Here is a 20740-nt window from a genome sequence, read left to right as displayed (position 1 = left end):
TGGTGATATCCCTTGAGTATTTTCGGATATTAACACCTTTATGCCCAAAATTCCCAAATCCCTGAAAAATAAGGATTTATGAGATTTCATTCAAAATTCTCAAATGAAATGCACCAAATGTTGCTTTCTCCAATGTTTATTCATAAAGGAGGTCCTGTTTTCAAATGAATGAATATTAACCCTTTTATGCCAAGCCAGCAAAACAGATCGCTGGATGAACCTTCCTACACCCATTAAGCTTTTGAGATCCAGAACAATGGATTTTTTAATATGCTTTTCATGTCACGTCTAACACATGTTGTAACCATTTCATCTAAAGTGTAATATACCCTGTGATTATCTAATCAAACCATAATTGCAAGATTTTGTTGTCATACGTATTCTGCCTCCAGATTGTATTTGGCAAGATAGCCCCTCCAACTGCCAGTGCAGACAGTGCTGTAAAGATTGGATAGGCAATGTTAGAACAATTTGAAAAGACCTGGCCAGAGGGATTTTACAACAATATCTTAAGCAAAGTGAAGACCATGGCAACAACCACCAAATTCACAAAAATGTGCGACTCCAAAATGTATGACCTAAATTTGATCTATTCAAGGACCATTGCACTGTTCTCTAGTGACCGCGATGTTGACGTGAAGGATGTCCTCGCCTATGAGCTAGGGCTGAACGATTAATCGATTTTAAATCGAAATCTCGATTTGAAATGATGCGATTATCAAATCGCAAAGCCTGCGATTTTTTTCCCAATTTTTTTTCTTGTGTGTCACTCATCCACACCAATCACAAAAACTGTGCTCCACATGTACCAGCCATTTTTAACCAATCAGAAGTGGCCCATGATAGAAGGTGATAGACAGATTGATCCAATCACCTGCCAAGTATTTTTGAAAGTGCCTGCCCTTTGCAAATGGCTTCCAATGGAGCTTCCCTAGATGGTTTGGTGAAACAAAGCATCTGAGTAAGGTTAGTAATGCTCCATCACATGTTTTACATCTATTACAGGGTGAATCTTAAACTTTTTACAATAAACTTACGTTGGGTCGCTTAAAAACAAAAATAGATTTTTTTCCCAAAATCGTGCAGCCCTACTATGAGCTGGCACCAGTCCCAACTGCCATGTTCACAGTGGACGGAATGCAAATTTGTAAAGCCAAGTCCACACTGAAGAAGTCACTCCAGGTTGAAGTCTCCAGGAGGAATGCCGGTGATGCAGATGTCACTGTCATTGATGGATCAGCACTTCTTTGGACCATACACTGGCCAGCTGATGGTACTGTCGCTGATTTTATTGATAATGTTAAAACACGGCTGATTTCATACCTGTCAGAGAGGGACGTCTACCTTATCTTTGACAGATACTATGATTACTGCAGGTCTCCCTTGAAAAAGAGATCTATGATCTCAATGGGACCAATCTGGTTAAATAAAGGTTTGAAATTAAATTAAATTACAGTATCAAGTCTGTCACCAGAGATGTCTCGCAGCAAGCAGGAAACCACACCAGTAAGCCAGCTCACACTGTCAGCTCCTCGCAGCAGCTAGATGACCAATCAGAGCACGCTGGGCTCACAGGGAGGGGGGGGCAGGAGCTCCAACAAGCCGTTTAGGACAGAGAGTGAATACCTGGTGAATACACATACTATACAGAGGTGCTGTATGAGAAACCAATGTGATTTTGGAAAATTGCACAATTTAAATCCATTCTAGTAGACCTCAACAATGGAAATATGATCAGTAGAAATGGCCATGGCATGGGAACTTTAATACCTCATTCACACCAACGCAACTCCGGTTCAAGCTCCGTGTTAGCGCTTTTCAGGTTCAGAACCGGTTCTTCGGTTTAGCTCTGGCTCTTTTCACACTGCCCAGAGTCCGACTGATAATGCGTCATTGCATCCTCGTTTGCGCCATGACGTAACCGTTTGCGTGCCTGCTTCATAAAGCCAAACCGCGCGGATGAAATCAGACAGAGAGAAATTCAGTGAATACACATACTATACAGAGATGCTGTATGAGAAATCAATGTGAGTTTGGAAAATTGCACAATGTAAATCTATTCTAGTAGACCTCAACAATGGAATTATGATCAGTAGAAATGGCCATGACATGGGACCTTTAAAATACATTTGGGGAAGTGTAAGTTCAACCGTATTTGGTTGGAAAACATCGGATTTAGTGCTTGGTTGAAACCAGTGGAGGGGAACATGTTTGATGCCCGCTGCACCTTTTACAAACAAAATTAGCGTTCGTTTTGCTAATGCAGCGTTAGCTAATGCAGCAGTCTACGTGAACCCTAAAAGCGGAGGTGCTGTAGACGCTAAATACCGTAGCTAAACTCCAATCATACAACAGCATGAAGGCAGCAGAGCTCTGAATAGAGCTCTTGCCTCACACACACGCACGCACACACACACACACACAGTACACAGAGACACACATACACACTTTTTGTCTAACAAGCTAACACAGTTCTGTATGCTGTTATGTTCAGTCATCGTTCTTATGTTGGACATGAATACATTTACTTTGTAAGTAATTATGAGACGTATTTCTTCTTTCATAGCAATTTTCCTTAATACTTTTTGCCGTGAAATAGGTCTGATACCTCATTCACACCAACGGTGTTTCAGGGCCGGTTCGGAGCTGGAGCTTGAAAAGCACCGGGTTTTCGTGTTCATACCGCTGAGGAGCAGCCTCTTAGCTCCGGAATCCGGTTCGTTTCAAGCACCAACAAATTGTCCGGCCAGAGCAAAAGCACCACATACGTCACGCTTACGTCGAGGCGGGAGCAGAGACAGGATCAACTCCTGAACAACAACAAAAAGCCAGCGTTTTATCCAGTTTGTACACAACAATGGAGAAACTTAACAAGGGTTTTCAGAGTTTCAGTGTTTCTGCCATAGACTGCATAAAGGTTTCTGCTCATGGTGAAGCAACGTGTCTGCGTGTTAAGGTGGAACCTGAGCATTCACGTTGATCTCCTCTCATTATAACTCATTATAAATCTATAAAACTATAAATATTAAACTTCACTTCACGTGTTCATTTGAGAACAGCTGTTACTTACCTGGGTGAAGGTTTAATTAGGTTAATTTAAATGAAAGATACAACGTTACTCCACACTCATGGTTCAGTCCACTTTAAGAAATAAGACCGACCTCGGAAGCAGTTGTGTTTTTAAAAAAACTTTATTGACACGAGCAAACAACAAAACAAATTTTCGGCGCCTCCCGCTTTTTTAACGCTGCTTTGGGTGACTTGTGTAATTCGTGGAGAACCGAAGAGTTTTTTGTTTTTTTTGGGGGGGGGGGGGGGGGGTCCGTCCGTCCGTCCGTCCGTCCGTCCGTCCGTTAGTCAGTCCGGACAACTTCTCACTTCAAAAAAGAAGAAGAAATCTAGAACACAAAATAATTAAACAAGCGAGTGCCTGTCTTTCCTGGCCAAGGACAGGTTCCTTGAACACAACACGAGCGTAACGTGTCTTCACGTGGTTATTTCTCGTCTGAAAGGAGTGCTGACAGAGAGCACCAGAACGCCGCTCCAGCTCTTCAAATATTGCAGTACCCATAAGGAGCCGTACACATGCAGCTGTGTTTGCGTGGCTGTGTCTTTAGTTGTAAGCACAGTGGCGATCTGTTGTTATTAGCATCTGGTTAGCTAGCTATGCTAACGAATTTAAAGAGCTTTTCTACAACCAAGTGAAACAGAGCTCTCTCCTGAGAGGCTCAAATAACCTCAGCTCAGTGAGGTTAAGGCACACCTTGATATGATCATTATAGTTATTAATGAGACATTAGAGCAGTGGCGGCCGGGCGCTAGGGGCGCCGCCCCACCTCTTCCCACATACAAAAAAATATATTAAAAAATATATTAAATTAAAAAAAAAATATTTCAAAAAATATATATTTAAAAAATATATATATTTTATATTTTTTATTTTTAATGAACAAGGTAAATATCATACAATTGGTATCAGTAAAATGTATAATCTACAATAAAATCTTGTTTAAAATTGTGTTACGATGTCTAAAGTTACTGATAAGTCACATGTTTCCTGCCTGGCCTTGCCCTTGGTATTAGTTTATCATTACGGGGCGCTGCCCCCGAGCCAAACAGCAGCAACCAGCACGTTGCAAAAGTCTCAATAGTATACTGTGCCGCCGACACATAATTTCAGCCAATCAACGCCGTCAAATATTTTGGTCACGAGAGCGCTCACGTTGGCGCCCACGTTGCTTACGTGCGTTGACGTGACTTTTTTTTTAGACTCGTGAGGAACTGAGGTAGTATCTATAGTAACGCAGTGTAGGCGGAGCCGTGACGTCATCTTCAATGAGCTCCCCAGAAAAACCACACAGCCGTTAGCTCTTAGCACTCAGAGCTCACAGCTCTTCATATCTGTTCAGAAACTAGACAAAAGTTAAAGTACAAACCACATACTGTCTGTGTCATGGCGAATACAGTCGCTGGTTTATTTATGTCTGTATAGGCCAGGGGTCTGCAACCTTTTTGACCAAAAGAGCCATTTTGCTCCTTTTTCTAAAACATTTTTTTGTCTGGAGCCGCAAAACATATTTCATAGTTTGATAGCTAATAAAGTTGTATTTATTGTTATATCAGACAAAAACTACAGTTTTTTGCATTTATTAGGCTATTTATTACATTATACAACTGTTAATCTCTAATAAGAAACAAAGAACTCCTATAAGGAGAATTACAAATAATACACAGGCCTACTTTAAGATAAATTAAAGACAGCACTTGGGGAGTCCTCTGCACATTTGAAGGAAAAAAAATATTAAAATGGGCCCACTTTGAAATAAATAAAACATATAGCTGCACCCTAAAAAGAGTTAAAGGTAGGGTAGGTAAGAATGGAGAAACCAGCTAGAGTGCGCTAGAATTTGAAAATACACAACCGGAAAAAATAGGCCTCTTCCTTCAGACTTTCTTACAGAGTCCCTCCTCCAACACACACGAACGCGCATCATCAATGAGGCCACGAGATACATTTGTGCACAGATGGAAGGTTGACAGGCAGGTAGGCCATCCAGTTATTTTAGCCGGGTCGGCTAAAATGATGGGTCGTGATTTTTACAGCGCTACGGCTTCCAGAGATACATTTTTGTATGTATTTATTGTCAAAGCATTTAATATATTCATTGCTATCGGGACGTTAAGAGCATTCCATGGAATATAACAAAAAGTGTTTTCTGAAATAAATGACATACCCCATTGAATTATGACTGAAGATCGTCAGCTGTCTTCCTCTCCCTTCTACGTAAAGGCTGCAGCACCGTTGAAAACTTCTCTCTTCATATCAAACATACCTGTAAACCAGCATCGTTTGCTGTGAAAGCATATAACTCTGTCCACACAGAATTAAATCCTGTGTTCCTCCGGTACTTTTCTTTGATTTATCCATAGTTCGCTCATCGAGCCGGGGGTCCCCGCGCGAGTGCCTCCAAGAAAAGGCGCTCGCGTGGGACCGTAGCAGGATGTGACGCATATTTTAGTTGACCTAATTAAAACCGTTTTGTTTTTTATTTATGTGTCACAGTATCACCTCAAAATACAAGATACGAAACATTTTCAACCGTGCAACAAAATATAAATAGTCCTACAAATACTTTTATTTTATATCCTTCTTATTTTTGTCTAAGCTCAAGGGAGCCAGAGCAGAGGGCTTAAAGGACCGCATGCGGCCCGTGGGCCGCGGGTTGCCGACCCCTGGTATAGGCCGTTGTTGTGAGTGTGGACGGTCGGAGCATTTAAAACGTTAGCTTAGCCAAATCTCCATTAGAAAACACGCATTTTAAAAGGTTTTTCGCCTGCCGTCTGTCTGCAGACTTGTCAAAGCCTTAATTCATGGTTTTTACTATCCGGTATCAGTATGTTGTTACTTCAGCATCATTTGGAAACATGTATTACAATTAAATCACGGTCAAATATGTTCATCTTGTTGTAGTTGTAGCCCCCTTGACAGCGATTCTCTCTCTAGTTTAGACTGCGGTCAAGCCAGCCTCCACTCGGAAAAACCTAGTCAAGCCAGCCCTCACGTGATATTGCGGTGCGCGAATATCCTATGCATTACGGTAGAGTAAAAAAAAAAAATCCTCCCTCTGTGTTTAGATGAGAATAAAACAAAAACTGTCCAGTATCATAGATCCATCTCACTCCAGGGTGATAGCAGGACACCCCATGTCGTCACTCAGAAAAAATCAGGACATTCTGATGTACAGTTTCAAAATAAAAGACCTTTGGGGACAGGGATGATAGCTCATATATGAGACTTCAAAGGTCTTTTATTTTGAAACTCTACATCAGAATGTCCTGATTTGTTCTGAGTGACTAGATGGGGTGTCCTGCTATCACCCTGGAGTGAGATGGATCTATGATACTGGACAGGTTTTGTTTTATTCTCATCTAAAAACAGGGATGATAGCTCATACAATAGAGATTTCAAAGGTCTTTTATTTTGAAACTACATCAGAATGTCCTGATTTTTTCTGAGTGACTAGATGGGATGTCCTGCTATCACCCTGAAGTGAAATGATTCTTTGATACTGGACAGTATTTGTTTTATTCTCATCTAAACACAGAGGGATGATTTTTTTTTTACTCTACCGTAATGCATAGGATATTCGCGCACCGCAATATCACGTGAGGGCTGGCTTGACTAGGTTTTCCCGAGTGGAGGCTGGCTTGACCGCAGTTAGTTTAGCATACTCAGACTGACTCAGCCTGGTTGTTCCTGGCCCTAGAAACGAGAGACGTCAAACGCGTCATATTACATCACACAGGGGACACATCTCCGCTCTCTGACCGCGGGTATAGTAGAGTTGCGTTGAGTAGAGCGGTTGTATTTTAAGGAGCTGGTATTTTTCGGTAGTTTTACATTGTATTTCACCATTTGTAATCATGGTGCAGTATTGTGTTTGTGCAGGTGGCTGTACTGCTCCAGCCGTCTCCTTTGTGTTTGTTTGTTTCCCCCTGTCTGTGTTGTTTGTGTGTGCGTGGTGGCTGTCACTCCCGGCTCAACCTCCACTCACCTGCTGCAATCAGCTGTGCACCCTCCCCGACTACACACCTGCTTTCCATCAAGCCATTTACAACGGCATATCAACGGAGGCTCCACAACCTTTCTCCGCCAGATCGTCAAGTATCAGCCGTATCTCGCGTCTCTCCTCCGGTACACAGCACCGTAGTGTGGAGTTGCATTAGGTAACGCGAGATACGGCTGATACTTGCGCATTCGTTTCTGTTAGGGGTGCACCGAATGGGAAATTCTTGGCCGAAACCGATACCGAAAATAGGAAACAGTTGGCCGAATGCCGAAAGGCCGAAAATGATTAATAGAAATATATATATAATGTATACATTTTTTACCAATGTTGTTCAGCTGCCTGATTATGGAAAAAGACATGATTATGGCAAAACTTAACTTAAATAATAATCACTAGTATGGGTCCATAAAACATTTATTCAGCACTTTTGAATGCATACAGTACATTAATTCCAAGTCAAGTCCATTTTATTTTCTCTGTAGGATAACTACAACAAAGTGCATTCAGAACAAAGCCAAGGTGCTTTAAAAACTGCATAAACATCTAGGCCAGTAGGCCTACAACAAAATAGTGTAAATAAAGACTGTAACAGCCAGGGCTTCAACAACAACAAATGCACCTATAAGTGCATGCATACAAATGTGCAAACTGGATAAATCCACATGAATGTAACTATTTACAAACGAAATTACATTGAATTTCAAGAATCTATAAATAAGGCTGTCTGTCCTCATAAGCAAAGTAGTAAACATTGTATAAAGATACATAAAGTGAAAACTGGATACAAAATCCACAATCAATTACAAATTAAATTACAATTTCAAGAATCTGCAAATAAGGTGGTCTGTCCTCATGAGCAATGTAAACAACATTGTATCATTTAGATACCGAAAGTACAATATATTGAACACTTTGCTGCTGTCATTTCCCCCTAATGATAACCTGAGATGGTGAATTATAACTCACAAGGAAAATTGTTCAGGAAAGTGGGTATAGAGTAGACATGTAGAACTAGATAAGCTTATGATAAGCCAGCCTTGTCTACTTATTAAGGAAAAGTGGGAGGTTCTTTTTAATGAACAGTAGCTTCTCTGCTTTATCAGCCATAAATCTGCTCCTCTTCTCATCAAGCACATGAGAGGCAGCGCTGAACAGTCTCTCGCTGTCAGTGCTTGTGATTTGATCTTACTCCGCATATTTGTCCGGGTGTTTTGATTTCAAGTGGTGGAGTAATCCCGAAGTGGTTAAAGTCTTTGCAGTTACACCCCCTCGAGAAATGTCAGCTGAACACGTTTTACAAATCGCAATCCGCGCCTCTTTCTCTGATATTTTTAAATATCTCCAAGCGGCAGACATGTTGGCTGTGAGCCAGCCGCGAGCATGGTCGCGTGCCGTGCTTGTCGCCGCGTTTTGATTACGTCATCACAACAACACGTTAGCTTACCAACGTAACCCTGTTCTCTGACATTCGGTGATATTTTTTCGGTGCTAAAACCCTTTCGGCCGAAAGAGCCTTTTTAACCATTTTCGGCCGATAATTTTCGGCGGCCGAATATTCGGTGCATCCCTAGTTTCTGTTATGGATCAGTATCAACAGTCCTGCCAGTAGCGTTACTATATTATCAATGCTGCTTTAGTTATACCCTGATATATGATAGCTAACTTTACAATGTTGTGATGTGACGTTAGCTAACATTCTGTAGCTAACGCCGGTCACTCACCAAGATAGCTGCCCAGTTCTCCACTGGTTCTCCTCACACCACAGCTCAATTTCTCTCCGATGGCCGTTATTTCTTCTAATCCTTGGCTGCTCCTGGTCTCTTGGACGCCTAGCAGGCTCATAATTATAAGGTTGTGGTCCGTCATATGCATTCGAATATTCATGTTCAACTCCTTTGTCGAAACTAGCATTGGGATCCATGTTTATTAATACGTTACATCTGCCGCTCTCCCCCTTGTGTCCCCCGTGTTACGTCACACGTGGGAGGTCACGTGCCGAGGCTTTTTTATGCGGAAGTGAACATTTCTTACAAAAACGACGCCAGATGTCACTGTAGTGTATATTTCTGTATATGTTTTTGAAAATCTAGTGTATTCATCATTTTCCTACACATTTATTCACAGGTGTCTTTAACCTGGAATTTGCTCTTTAAAAGGGGAGTGATTTGTAAAAAAAAAAGAAAAATCTGCTTACAGTTCTGTTTCAAATGGGTGTTGAAAGATGTATCCATAGATCTCCTCATATTGCTCTCAAAGTGCACCAGATTGATGCTTTTAACTTCTATATTTAAAAAAAAATCTTCCTGGGGGAGCATGCCCCCGGACCCTCCTAGAGGAGGTTAGGTCCCCCCCACTTAAATCATGTTCACATGGATACTAAATACATTTGCACACATCTTGTGTCCATATCTTTCTGTTTTGGTGGTCATGCCACACTGTGCACATGCATGCATGCGCGAGTCATGGTAAGATATCTGGATTTAGAGGTTGCTTTTTCTTTGCACAGCATGAAAGAAAGGCCAAATGAATTGGCTGTGATTTTAGTTTGTTTAAGCAGAGGTTGAGTTCAATAATTTTTACGGCCCTCGGAGGATGTTGTAAAAATTGAAAGGAAAAAGGTTCCCCACCCCTGCTGTAAATAATAATGAAAACCCTTGATTTTTAACTTAACATCTCTGTCTCCTATTGATCTGAGTATATTATAAAGAATAGCCAGTTAATTGAAGCATTATAGCACAGGCCTTTGTCAGATGGTATATTACACAGTTTTTTTCCTGCTTCGAATATTTCTCTCTTGTTTCACCATACCTGTGTTTGCATCACTGTTATAAGAATATAGTCTAAACCACAGAAATGACTCCGGAAAAGCTGCAGATGGAGCCATAAGAAATTAATGCAACTGATTTCATCCGCGCGGTTTGGCTTTATGAAGCAGGCACGCAAACGGTTACGTCATGACGCAAACGATGACACAATGACGCATAACCAGTCTGACTCTGGGCGGTGTGAAAAGAGCCAGAGCTAAACCGAAGAACCGGTTCTGAACCTGAAAAGCTCTAACACGGAGCTTGAACCAGAGTTGCGTTGGTGTGAATTATTTATTAAAGGTCCCATGTCATGGCCATTTCTACTGATCATATTTCCATTGTTGAGGTCTACTAAAATGGATTTAAATTGTGCAATTTTCCAAACTCACATTGGTTTCTCATACAGCATCTCTCTATAGTATGTGTATTCACGAGGTATTCACTCTCTGTCCTAAACGGCTTGTTGGAGCTCCGGTCATTTGTTGTTGATTTGGGTATTCACACGTCACAGAACCCAGGAAGAAAACAATGGAAAATGAGAAATCTCCAACGAGGCATTCTGGGGCAGCATAGACAGGTCTTTTCTGTCTTCGAGTTTCACTCGCTACAGGGTGTACTTTGAGGGTTTGTGACTTTGCAGACCGTTTACATGCAGAAAAACCTTCATAACACACAAGGGGACGGGTAATAACCGGAAAAACATGACATGGGCCCTTTAAATTCTATTCAAAGTGGTCTTAAAAAGTCTTACATTTGAGTTGGTAAAACCTGCAGGAACCCTCGATCTCAAAAATAATTTAGATTTTGCACAATTTTATTTTTTTATTTTTAAAGTCTACCTTAATGAAAGGCTTTACAAACTCTGTTTACAGCTATTCACGGCCAGCAACTTCCAGTGTCTTGTTCTTGTGCAGACCTTTAGCTTCTAACCACAAGCGCCATTCTCCTGTTCAAGGTGCAGTGGGTGGAGCCAAGGTCGCTGTTCCCTCCGGCCCATCGTGCATGGAGAAGAGTCAGCCGGGCAGCAGCCAGCACAGCCACTCCGCCAAGGAGGAGCCCCTCAGGGTCGGGGAGGAGAAACCCAAGCCCCCTAAAGCCTCGTCCAGGATGGATGATGGAGGTCTGGACAACGTGGCTCCTCGCTCCGTCTCTGAGCATGTCCCTATCTCCAAGCCAGAGCCAGCTGTTACCACGGTGAGCAGGAAGATGACAAATCCTTTACAATTCTTATCCTAATTGCAATATCAGATATTTGAAATGACTTATTTAGAAGACATGTCAATGTTTTTAATTTGTATAATGTATGTATTGATCTTTCTCACACAGCCTAAACCCACCTGCATGGTGCAGCCCATGACCCACGCCACTCCCGCCAGCAACGAGCGCCATGAAGAAGAGGAGGAGAAGAAGGTGTGCCTGCCTGGTTTTACAGGATTGGTCAACCTCGGAAACACCTGCTTCATGAACAGCGTCATCCAATCCCTGTCCAACAGCAGAGAACTCAGGGATTACTTCCATGGTGAATACTGTCTAGTTTGTTCGTTAGCACAGGTTACGTTACAATGTGTACATTTTAACTTTAATTTCTTATCTTTATAAAAATACACATTTTTTTTTTTTTTATTGTTTTCCTTTACTTCTTATGTTTATGAAAACATATATATATTTGATCTTTTATTGGACATTTAACTTGAATTAAATATGTTGTTTTTTTTAATGTTTTTTTTCCTTCTTTTTCTTCTGCACATTCTTACTTTAACTTCTTAAAAGATTAGTAACATGGACCTAAAGGCATAATTTAGTAGGCACACAAATGTATTCTGTTGCTAAAAAATAAGAAATTGTCTGTTTTCTTAGGGCTTGGGTACACAGATAAACAGATAATGCTATGATAATTATGGCCTCATTAATTCTTATTTTATTGACTGCCTCTGCTAACCACAGCAGTGCCAAGTGGCCCACAGGAGCTCATTTAATGAGGATTTTCTCAAGTTGTCTGAAAATCCCAGATACACAGTATTTTCTGCAGTTCAAGTATTTTAAACTTTGAAATAATTGCAGCTTCATCTAGGTCATGTGTGACAATGCATGCTGTGGGGATGATACATTAACTGATTAAACTATATATTTATAAACATATATTTAAGATTCATTTGATCAAGATTTAACCACAAACAAAATGAGAAGCCGGGTTAGAATGAATACTGCTATTTTGAGAAAAAAAGTATGAGAAAAATAATGTGTTTTTATGACAGTACAGGATGTAAACCTGTTTAAAAAAAAAAAAAGATATATTAATAAAACATAGGTATGAACCTAAACAAATCGAAAGATACAATCCTTTTTTTAAATGACATTTAACTGGAACTGTGTGGGTATCAGTTTAGAGAACTATCTTTCATTTGAATTTAAACCTTTGCATTTAAAATGTTTTAAAACCAATAATGCTTTTATCTTTGGTCTTCAACTAAAGCGCTTTACTTTCCACATTCTTCCACACGATACATTCTGAGGAAATGTTACTGTGATGTCCTTTCGGTCTGTACCCATAAACGTCTAAGATCCAGGGACCTCTGTGATTGATGTCTCCCAGTGTCTCATGCCTTCTTTCGTTACTCCTGTAGATCGAGGGTTTGAGTCAGAAATCAACTGCAATAATCCTCTGGGGACAGGAGGCCGGCTAGCCATTGGTTTCGCTGTGCTCCTCAGGGCCCTTTGGAAAGGAACACATCATGCCTTCCAACCCTCCAAACTCAAGGTACACAAGCAGAGATTTTCCATGTGAACTATACCTAATCTTCTCAAAGGAAACATAACATGCTGAGTGTAGCAAGAGCAACGTGATCAGTGCTTTAATGCCCCTCATTCCCACTCCTTCTTTGTCCCGTACAGGCTATAGTGGCCAGTAAAGCCAGTCAGTTTACAGGCTACGCCCAGCACGACGCCCAGGAGTTCATGGCGTTCTTGCTGGACGGGCTACATGAAGACTTGAACCGCATCCAGAACAAACCTTACACAGAGACGGTGGACTCTGACGGGCGGCTGGATGAGGTGGGTGTTTCTCTCACCTATGAGCTATCTAGAGGTGGTGGGGTTTAGAAGTCTTGAGTGGTAAATGTGCTGTGATAAGTGACTTAGCTTTAAGCATAGCACTAAAATCCTTACTTTTCACAGGATAATGACAAATAAAAGAATGTTCTTTTTGGGGAATTTTCTTTTGAAATATTAACTCTTCCTTCTTGTCAATTCTGATGTTCTTGACTTGTTTTTTGTGATACTTTTTTTTAAAGCTTAGAATAAGTTACGACTGGGAAAATACTGTCAAATCTGTGCAAATAAAATGAAAGCAAAGTGATTTTCTCTATTGAGCAATTTAGTAGTTTAGGTTTATAAGAAAAGCAATGGAGGGAGGGGTTCTCCTCTTTGACATTTTTCACTTGTGGCGATGATAATCCTCTAAAGGGGATATGTCGCTTTTTCTTTTTTAAACCTTTAGGGATATTTCCAAAGTAAAAGGCAAGGTGTTAAGTGTTTGAATTTCTTAGAATAAATTGCCTACTCCTCTCTTATAAAATGTCACGAGAACATAAACAAACATGTGCATGGTATGTAGAAACTGATCTACACTCCCTCGAGCAGGATTGTTAAGACCCACTTAATTTGGATTTCTTGGTTGAGGGTACTAAAGTAACAGGTCAGGTTTTTCAGCAGAAATCTTGAGGAGAGAAAACAGAAGTTACCAGATATGGACTGGGTTTCCCATGCCTTTGTTCCCATATGTTTCCCTTTTCTAATGCTGCCTCATATAATTGGTTGAGTTGTAATTAATTTAAGAGGCATCAATAAGTATCTGAGTTATTAGTGCTCTTTCTTTTTTGAAATGGTGAAGCTGTAGGTAATTCTGATGTGATGTATGTATTGGTGCAGGTGGTGGCAGAGGAGGCATGGCAGAGGCACAAGATGAGAAACGACTCCTTCATAGTGGACCTCTTTCAGGGCCAGTTCAAATCCAAGCTGGTCTGCCCCATGTGCTCCAAGGTACCTTCTTCAAAATGTTCTTCCTAATATGGAAATGCTTTCAAATGTTTGCTTTGTTTTTTTAAATAAATCATTCCTTTCACCATTCCTCACTTCTCTCTTCTTTTTCTCCAGGTGTCCATAACCTTTGACCCTTTCCTTTACCTGCCCGTGCCCCTACCCCAGAAACAAAAGGTGCTCTCAGTTTTCTACTTTGCTAAGGAACCTCATAAGAAACCCATCAAGGTAAGATAAAATAACTTTCCACTTAAGCACATATACCTTTTATATGTTTTCACAAGATGTATCTTTTGTCTAATGTTCATTTATGTTTATTTATGTTAATCTGTGTCTCAGTTTTTGGTGAGTGTGAGTAAGGAGAACTCCAGCACGGCGGAAGTCCTCGAATCCATTTCCAGGAATGTCCGCGTCAAACCAGAGAACCTCAGGCTGGCAGAGGTGTGATATAACAAATATTCAGTTATTTTTTTCCTGACATTTCTAACATGATTTCTATTTCAAATGTTTTTTCGATTTAAGGGCGAGACACGGCAGGCAAAAACATTGTTTTTCAAGTACTGGTCAATTTTGAGATTTTGTGCTATTTTGATTCTATAACATGTTTTCTTTCAGGCTTTTGGAAGGAAAACGTACAAAATACACATTTAAGTGTTTATTTTACTATAGTTTGTCTATTTGCGTCTGTAAATTTCTTCTAAATTCACCAAAAGTTAGCTTTCTAACGTAACATAAAGTACCGCGACCGCTGTGTGCACCATGTCATCAGAGATATCGTTGGAAAGCTGTGTCTCTCCTGCAAATTCTCATCGGATCCAAATATGGTCATTTCCTTTGTATCAGCAACCAATCGTGAAAGTACAAAGGGGTCTTAAACCAAGAAACAAAATCTCATTGGCTGGTGTCAATTTCTGACAACGTGATTCGTTCAGATGCGTCACGTGGTGTGCTAAAACACTTCCTGGTTAGCTTTCCCCTAGAAATTGAAATCTCAAAATGGCAAAAGAACGGCAGAGAAGACGACAACAATTATCACTTGCACGAAGCAAGGTTATACAAAAAACAAATTACCCCGAACATGAAATACCTTCACGGAGTGCGTCGATGCGCAAACTGTCATCCAAAGAACAGGAGGGTTTAGCTAGCGCCTCACTGCAATCTTTAAAGGTCGTTTTCTCAAAATGAGTTTTTTCTCCTACTCTGAGTTCAAAATGTCCACTTCAGTAGCACGTACATACACCAAACTTTCCAGTTATATTCCTATCAATATTATGAAGGCTTTTACAGGAGGGTTTGTTCATATGTCATTCATAGCCTGAATTATACAACATTGTATACCTAAAAACATGGCGAAAATTGATATTTTAGGGCTGTTGACAGTATTTTCTGATTTATGGAGTGATAAAAAGAGATATCCAATATCCCTTCTGTAAAATCCTTAGATACTAATATGACTACAAAATGAAACACAAATGTTGAACCTGGCTTTATCCAAAGTTCAGATTTCGATTCCTGAAATGTGTTAAAATATGTACATATTAAATGAGATAATGGATAATTTGCATATTTAAACATGCTATTTCAGAAAACGTGTAAGTAATTAACTGGAGAAATTTCTAGCTAATACCTTTTAAGTAAAAAAAAATACCCTATTCACCTGGGGTGTCTCGCCTTAAGAAATAATATTACTACAGGGCACACAAAACAAAATACAGATACATATGAGTGAAAACATACAGTTAAAAATAATAATTACAATACTTGTTTAACTTTACCCTTAAGTTTACTCATGTGGGTTTGGAACACAAATAAAAAAAACTGTGAATGGAGCAATTGGAGACGGCCTGCTGAAGGACAAAACTGTACTCGTTATTTTGTCCTCTCAGGTGGGGAAGAACCGCTTCCAGCGCATGTTCCTGCGGTCCCACTCCCTGGACACGGTGTCCTCCTCCGACATGCTGTTCTGCTTTGAGGTGCTCTCCAAAGACATGGCCAAAGAGAGGGTGGTTCTGCTCCGAGTGCAGCAGGTAATTAAAACCAGATTTTTCCGAAAGCGTATTAAATGTGGGTGATAAAAGATATTGAGTTTTTTTTCCTTTGCCATGTGTTTTCCCTACAGAGACTCCAGGTCCCTAATATTCCCATCTCTAAGTGTGCCGCCTGCTTGAAGCCTCCGGTGTGTGATGACGACAAGCTGAAGCGCTGCACACGCTGCTATCGTGTGGGCTACTGTAACCAGTGAGTTCTACTACCAGATGCCTTGCCCAAAATAGAGTGGGGCAGTGATGACGTATCTTTGAAGGATGACCCGGAAGTTAGCGTCACAAGGGCTCCCTCGACAATAGTCAATACGATTTTTCCATTGGATTTTGGAATATTGCAGAAAGAAAGATATTTGGCAAACACGTTAATAATACTTACACATTCTGTTTAGCGGGACAATCTCCACATATTCACATATTTTATGATTTTTAAAGTGTAAATGCTAACGGCAAAAGTAAAACGCTAAGTTAGGCTATAAAGAAACTACATCAGTGTTGCATGGCTGCACATCACCACTGCTGAGCTAAAGGTGGCTAATGTTCAGCGCGATGATAGTCTCATTCACTCGTTGGCAACTTCCATTTTTTTGAAAACACAAAAGCTTTTATTATAAGAAACAAAGGTGGAAATCTCTTCAGCTTGTGTTAACCACAGATCTTATTTCAAGCATCTAACTAAAAACACATACAAAAAACGTTTGACAAGGGAGCTTGAAGTGATGAAATGCTAACACATTTCCTGGTTTTACGACTCATTCCTGCACCACTCGATTACATACCAAGATCGTAAGAATAAGATTTGTTAGGGTAGAAATAATTTTACACATGTAGACTAGGGGTGCAACAACTAATCGACATAATCGATTAAAATAGATTACCAAATTAGTTGCCAACTAATTCAGTCGTCGATTCGTTGGTGACGTCATCACGTGGGTTTTACGCGCCGTTAAGCTCCAACGTTATTGGTCTTTTTATCGGTACAGCAGACATTTAAAAAATATATGTCATATGTATTATTGCTACAAAAACATTATATCGCAGTCTTAGTGTCGCCAACTCTTTTCTAATATGCAAAAAGACAAACAAATGCGTCTATGATGTATTTTCGATCAGACGAGATCTCTCTCCCCCGTCTGTGTACGAGGGGGCGGGGCAGTTTACACACACGCAGCTGCTACATGCAGCAACACACTGCGGAGATGGCGGAGAGAACGCGCTCCGAGGTGTGGTTAAATGTTACCCGTCTCGATGTGGACAATGCTCGTTGCCTAGCATGTCAGGGCTTTAACACGAGCAATTTGTCTAAACATTTAGCAAAAGTGCACCACATTCAGACGGAGGAATGCACCGGGTTCGACAGTCTTTCTAGTTGCTCTGTAGCCCCATCCACGAGTAACTTTTCCACGTCAGGTGTTATGTATGCTAGCAGCAACACATGGAGTTAACTCAATTATACAAACATGGGTTAATGATTAGAGGTAACTGAGTTATTTATTTTGTTAAAGTTTCAGCTATTCTGTTTACAGTCCTGTCATCAGATTATTTAATACAAATTGTTAAAGCATTGTTGTTTCTTTTGATGTGAAATATTATTTATTTAATTTAAATAAAAAGCTATGTTAATTTTGTTCAAAATGTGTATAGTTAATTTAATAATATATGTATTTTTGAATCAAGTATTCATCTTTATTGTCTTCATTGTTAGTTTCCACATGCCTAAAACAACCTCAAGCTAAATCTAAAAGTTGATGGCTAAATAAGAGCGTTTGAGAAATTGTGCAAGGCATACAGTAGTAATAGTCGATTAATCGTTTCATTAATCGATAGATTAATCGATTATCAAATTAGTTGTTTGTTGCAGCCCTAATGTAGACTGAGGCATCTGCCAATTTTTACAAATCTCTTCTACATTTTAACTTTTTTCTAGAGATTGTCAGAAGACCCACTGGCTCCATCACAAGGGTCTGTGTCGCCCCAACACAGAGAACGTGGGCCTGCCCTTCCTGATCAGCGTGCCAGAGTCCCGCCTCTCCTACGCCCGCCTCACCCAACTGCTGGAGGGCTACACCAGGTACACTACTTTTTAGATTACAAAATAAATTGCATGTTACAACTACTCGTATATATTCAACAGGGATTCATAAATATCGTTGTCCCTGTCATTTAAAGATCTCTGCAAGGAATCACCCACTTTAAAAATGCAGTCCGCTGTCAGTTAATGTTGATCTTCTCTGTGCAGGTTTTCCGTCAACGTGTTCCAGCCTCCTTTCCAGTCAGACAGGACATCCCCCGAAACAACCCAGTCCCGCACTGACCTCCCCCCAATGCCAGCAGACTCTCCTGAGGGCCCTGGGTCCGGGGATGAGGCTGTGGGTGGCAGTAGTGTAGGAGAGGCTGATCAGGATCTGGAGAGCCCCCCCCTGCTGCCTGAGGCCCAAGCAGAGTCCGCTCAGGCCTCAGCGCTCCTCTCCGGGCACTCCCTGTCCACCACACGGACTGCAGACTCAGGATTCTCTGAGCCGATCTCCTCTGCTTCCTGCTGCTCTCTGGACCATCTTGCAGAGAAAGAGACGTCTTGTGAGAAAGCAGTGCGCCCGGAAGGTAATAATAAAGCTTAACATTAACTCAGAACCCCAAGCAGTGTTTTGTTCCTGTCATATTAAGTTATTCACCTCTATGGATCATAGCTGGGATTAGGGAGGACTCAAGTTTATGTTGTGTACTATAACACACCACCAAAATCATAAAGTGCATGTTGAATCTTGCTGGTTATTTATTTTCCAAAAGTAGGCAAGAGTGGGTATATAAAAAAACAAGTATCCACAAGTGTTGCAAATATTGGAAAAAAACGGTCAATCTCCGCCGAGTCATTCAAAGCTTATGAATTGAACTAAGCAACGTAGAATGTTTGCTTTCTACAGGATATTGATATTACAAACCAAAACCTTGAATTAGACATGTTGGATACATGTTGAAATATGACTATTTAAAGCAGGCATGGGCAACTTTGATGGCGGTGGGGGCCACATAATTGATGTACTGGCCACCAGGGGGCCGCAGATTCATTTGGAACACACACAAAAATTCCATGTGTTGTATGTAATTATTAACAAATATACTAAGTCTGACATCTTCATTGACATTTTACAATCAAAGGGCACATCCCCAAAAAATGGGAACATCCTCTAATGAGCTCACTAAACAAATATCGGTTCACAGAAATGTTATTTCATTTTTACAAGTGGCATGTTTGTAAAGAACAGGTTATTAAACAGTGGAATAAAACGATTTTAAACTATTGGAAAGCACGGAAAATGTCTGTGTATTGAGATTAACCATTAAGATGACATAAACATGAAGTCATGAACACTAACCCAGATATTAGTTGTCTAACTTGAACCTAAAACACTTGTAGCCTGTCTCTGCATTCCCCTTATTCCACAATAAGGGGAATGTCAACACAGACACCTGTCAGCCCGCACTCTGCTGTTCCTCAGCACCACTCCCCCTCCCTCCCGCTGAAATTATGAATGAAAAGCGTGGTAATCATAGATAACACGGCAGGGTCCGTGACAGTTTGTTTTCATCTGATTTCAAATAAACAAAGTCTTGGTTTTAAGAGTATTAAACTTGTTTCGCCAAATTCAGATGATAAATACAACTTTTAAGCTTGGAAAGGCATAATTACAAGCGACAACTTAACGTCACAGCAGGCATAACAACAGCCGGTGCTTCTTGTGAGGGTTTCCCCGGGAAACAAACACAATACACACAAATGCGTCACAGATTATTTCGCGGTATTTGAAATCATGTACGCAGCTCGAAACGTAACTAGGAGTCTAGTGGAAGGTATCAGTACTAAAAGTTTAAAAAAAATAAAACATTTTTTTTTTAAATTAATTATGTTGTTTATAAATTATCCTGAGGGCCACAAAAAGAGGAGGGGGGGGCCGCATGCGGGCCGCCATTTGCCCATCCCTGATTTAAAGCTAAAATTTGGTTAGGCCCAGATATTGTCAGGCTCTGGGTACAGATTATTCAGTCAATTGGCAATTTGAGAATTTGATCATTTATTTTGTTTAAAGTTTCTGGCTATGATTAATGTTGTAATCAAACATGCTTTGATACCTGCCAATCTGGAGGTGTTTTTATATGCCATTTTCTTAATGTCTTTTATTTTTGTAAAGCACTTGAAATTGCCTTGTGATGAAAGATGCTATCTAAATAAACTTACCTTGCCCTGCCTTAACAAAGGGGTTACATTGTTCAGATATTTGTTTAAATATTTATATAGATCATTTGCTGTCTCTACATCCCTTTAGTCCTCAATCTTGTCATTTGTTTACAGCTGCAGTAACAGGCTATCAGCAGCCAAGTGAATCAGCATCGGGTCACGCCAGTCAGTTCTACATCGCTGTGCTGGACTACAACAACAAGGAACAGAGGCTGGATGAAAGAGGTACACCCAGAATGTCCTTAAGTACTGATATTCAGTTGGATTCTTAGTAACCCTATTCTCATGTATGTTTTTGTCGTGATTTGCGGAATTATAGTTACTCCATAGTAATGTTTTAAGACCGTAGTTTCTGGTGTACTACACAGAGTTCCCGTTAGAATATTTTTTTGCCGGTCAACATGTCCTTTAAAGTTTAAATCTTCCGGACAACATTTGAAAAGTGCCGGTCAAAGGTCTTCTTTGTTATTTATTGAACAAATTGATATGATTCGATATTAAACAAACTAATTATAGTAGATTTAACTATTCAAAAGTGTACAGTAATTTACA

At 40.3% G+C, this 20740-nt stretch overlaps 1 protein-coding gene across 1 annotated transcript in view; it reads left to right on the top strand.

Moving 5' to 3' along the window:
• Positions 1-20740, top strand: part of usp19 (ubiquitin specific peptidase 19) — a 57627-nt gene that overhangs the window by 22255 nt on the left and 14632 nt on the right. Inside the window, 12 exon segments of the mRNA XM_079676945.1 lie at positions 10833-11071; positions 11204-11396; positions 12502-12635; positions 12770-12928; positions 13805-13915; positions 14030-14140; positions 14252-14353; positions 15799-15939; positions 16032-16150; positions 17882-18025; positions 18194-18555; positions 20303-20413. Coding sequence (XP_079533071.1) covers positions 10833-11071; positions 11204-11396; positions 12502-12635; positions 12770-12928; positions 13805-13915; positions 14030-14140; positions 14252-14353; positions 15799-15939; positions 16032-16150; positions 17882-18025; positions 18194-18555; positions 20303-20413 — 1926 coding nt within the window.

Source organism: Notothenia rossii (assembly GCF_949606895.1).
Source record: "Notothenia rossii genome assembly, chromosome: 4".
Classification (NCBI taxonomy): domain Eukaryota; kingdom Metazoa; phylum Chordata; class Actinopteri; order Perciformes; family Nototheniidae; genus Notothenia; species Notothenia rossii.
This window is presented reverse-complemented; position numbering and strand designations above follow the sequence as displayed.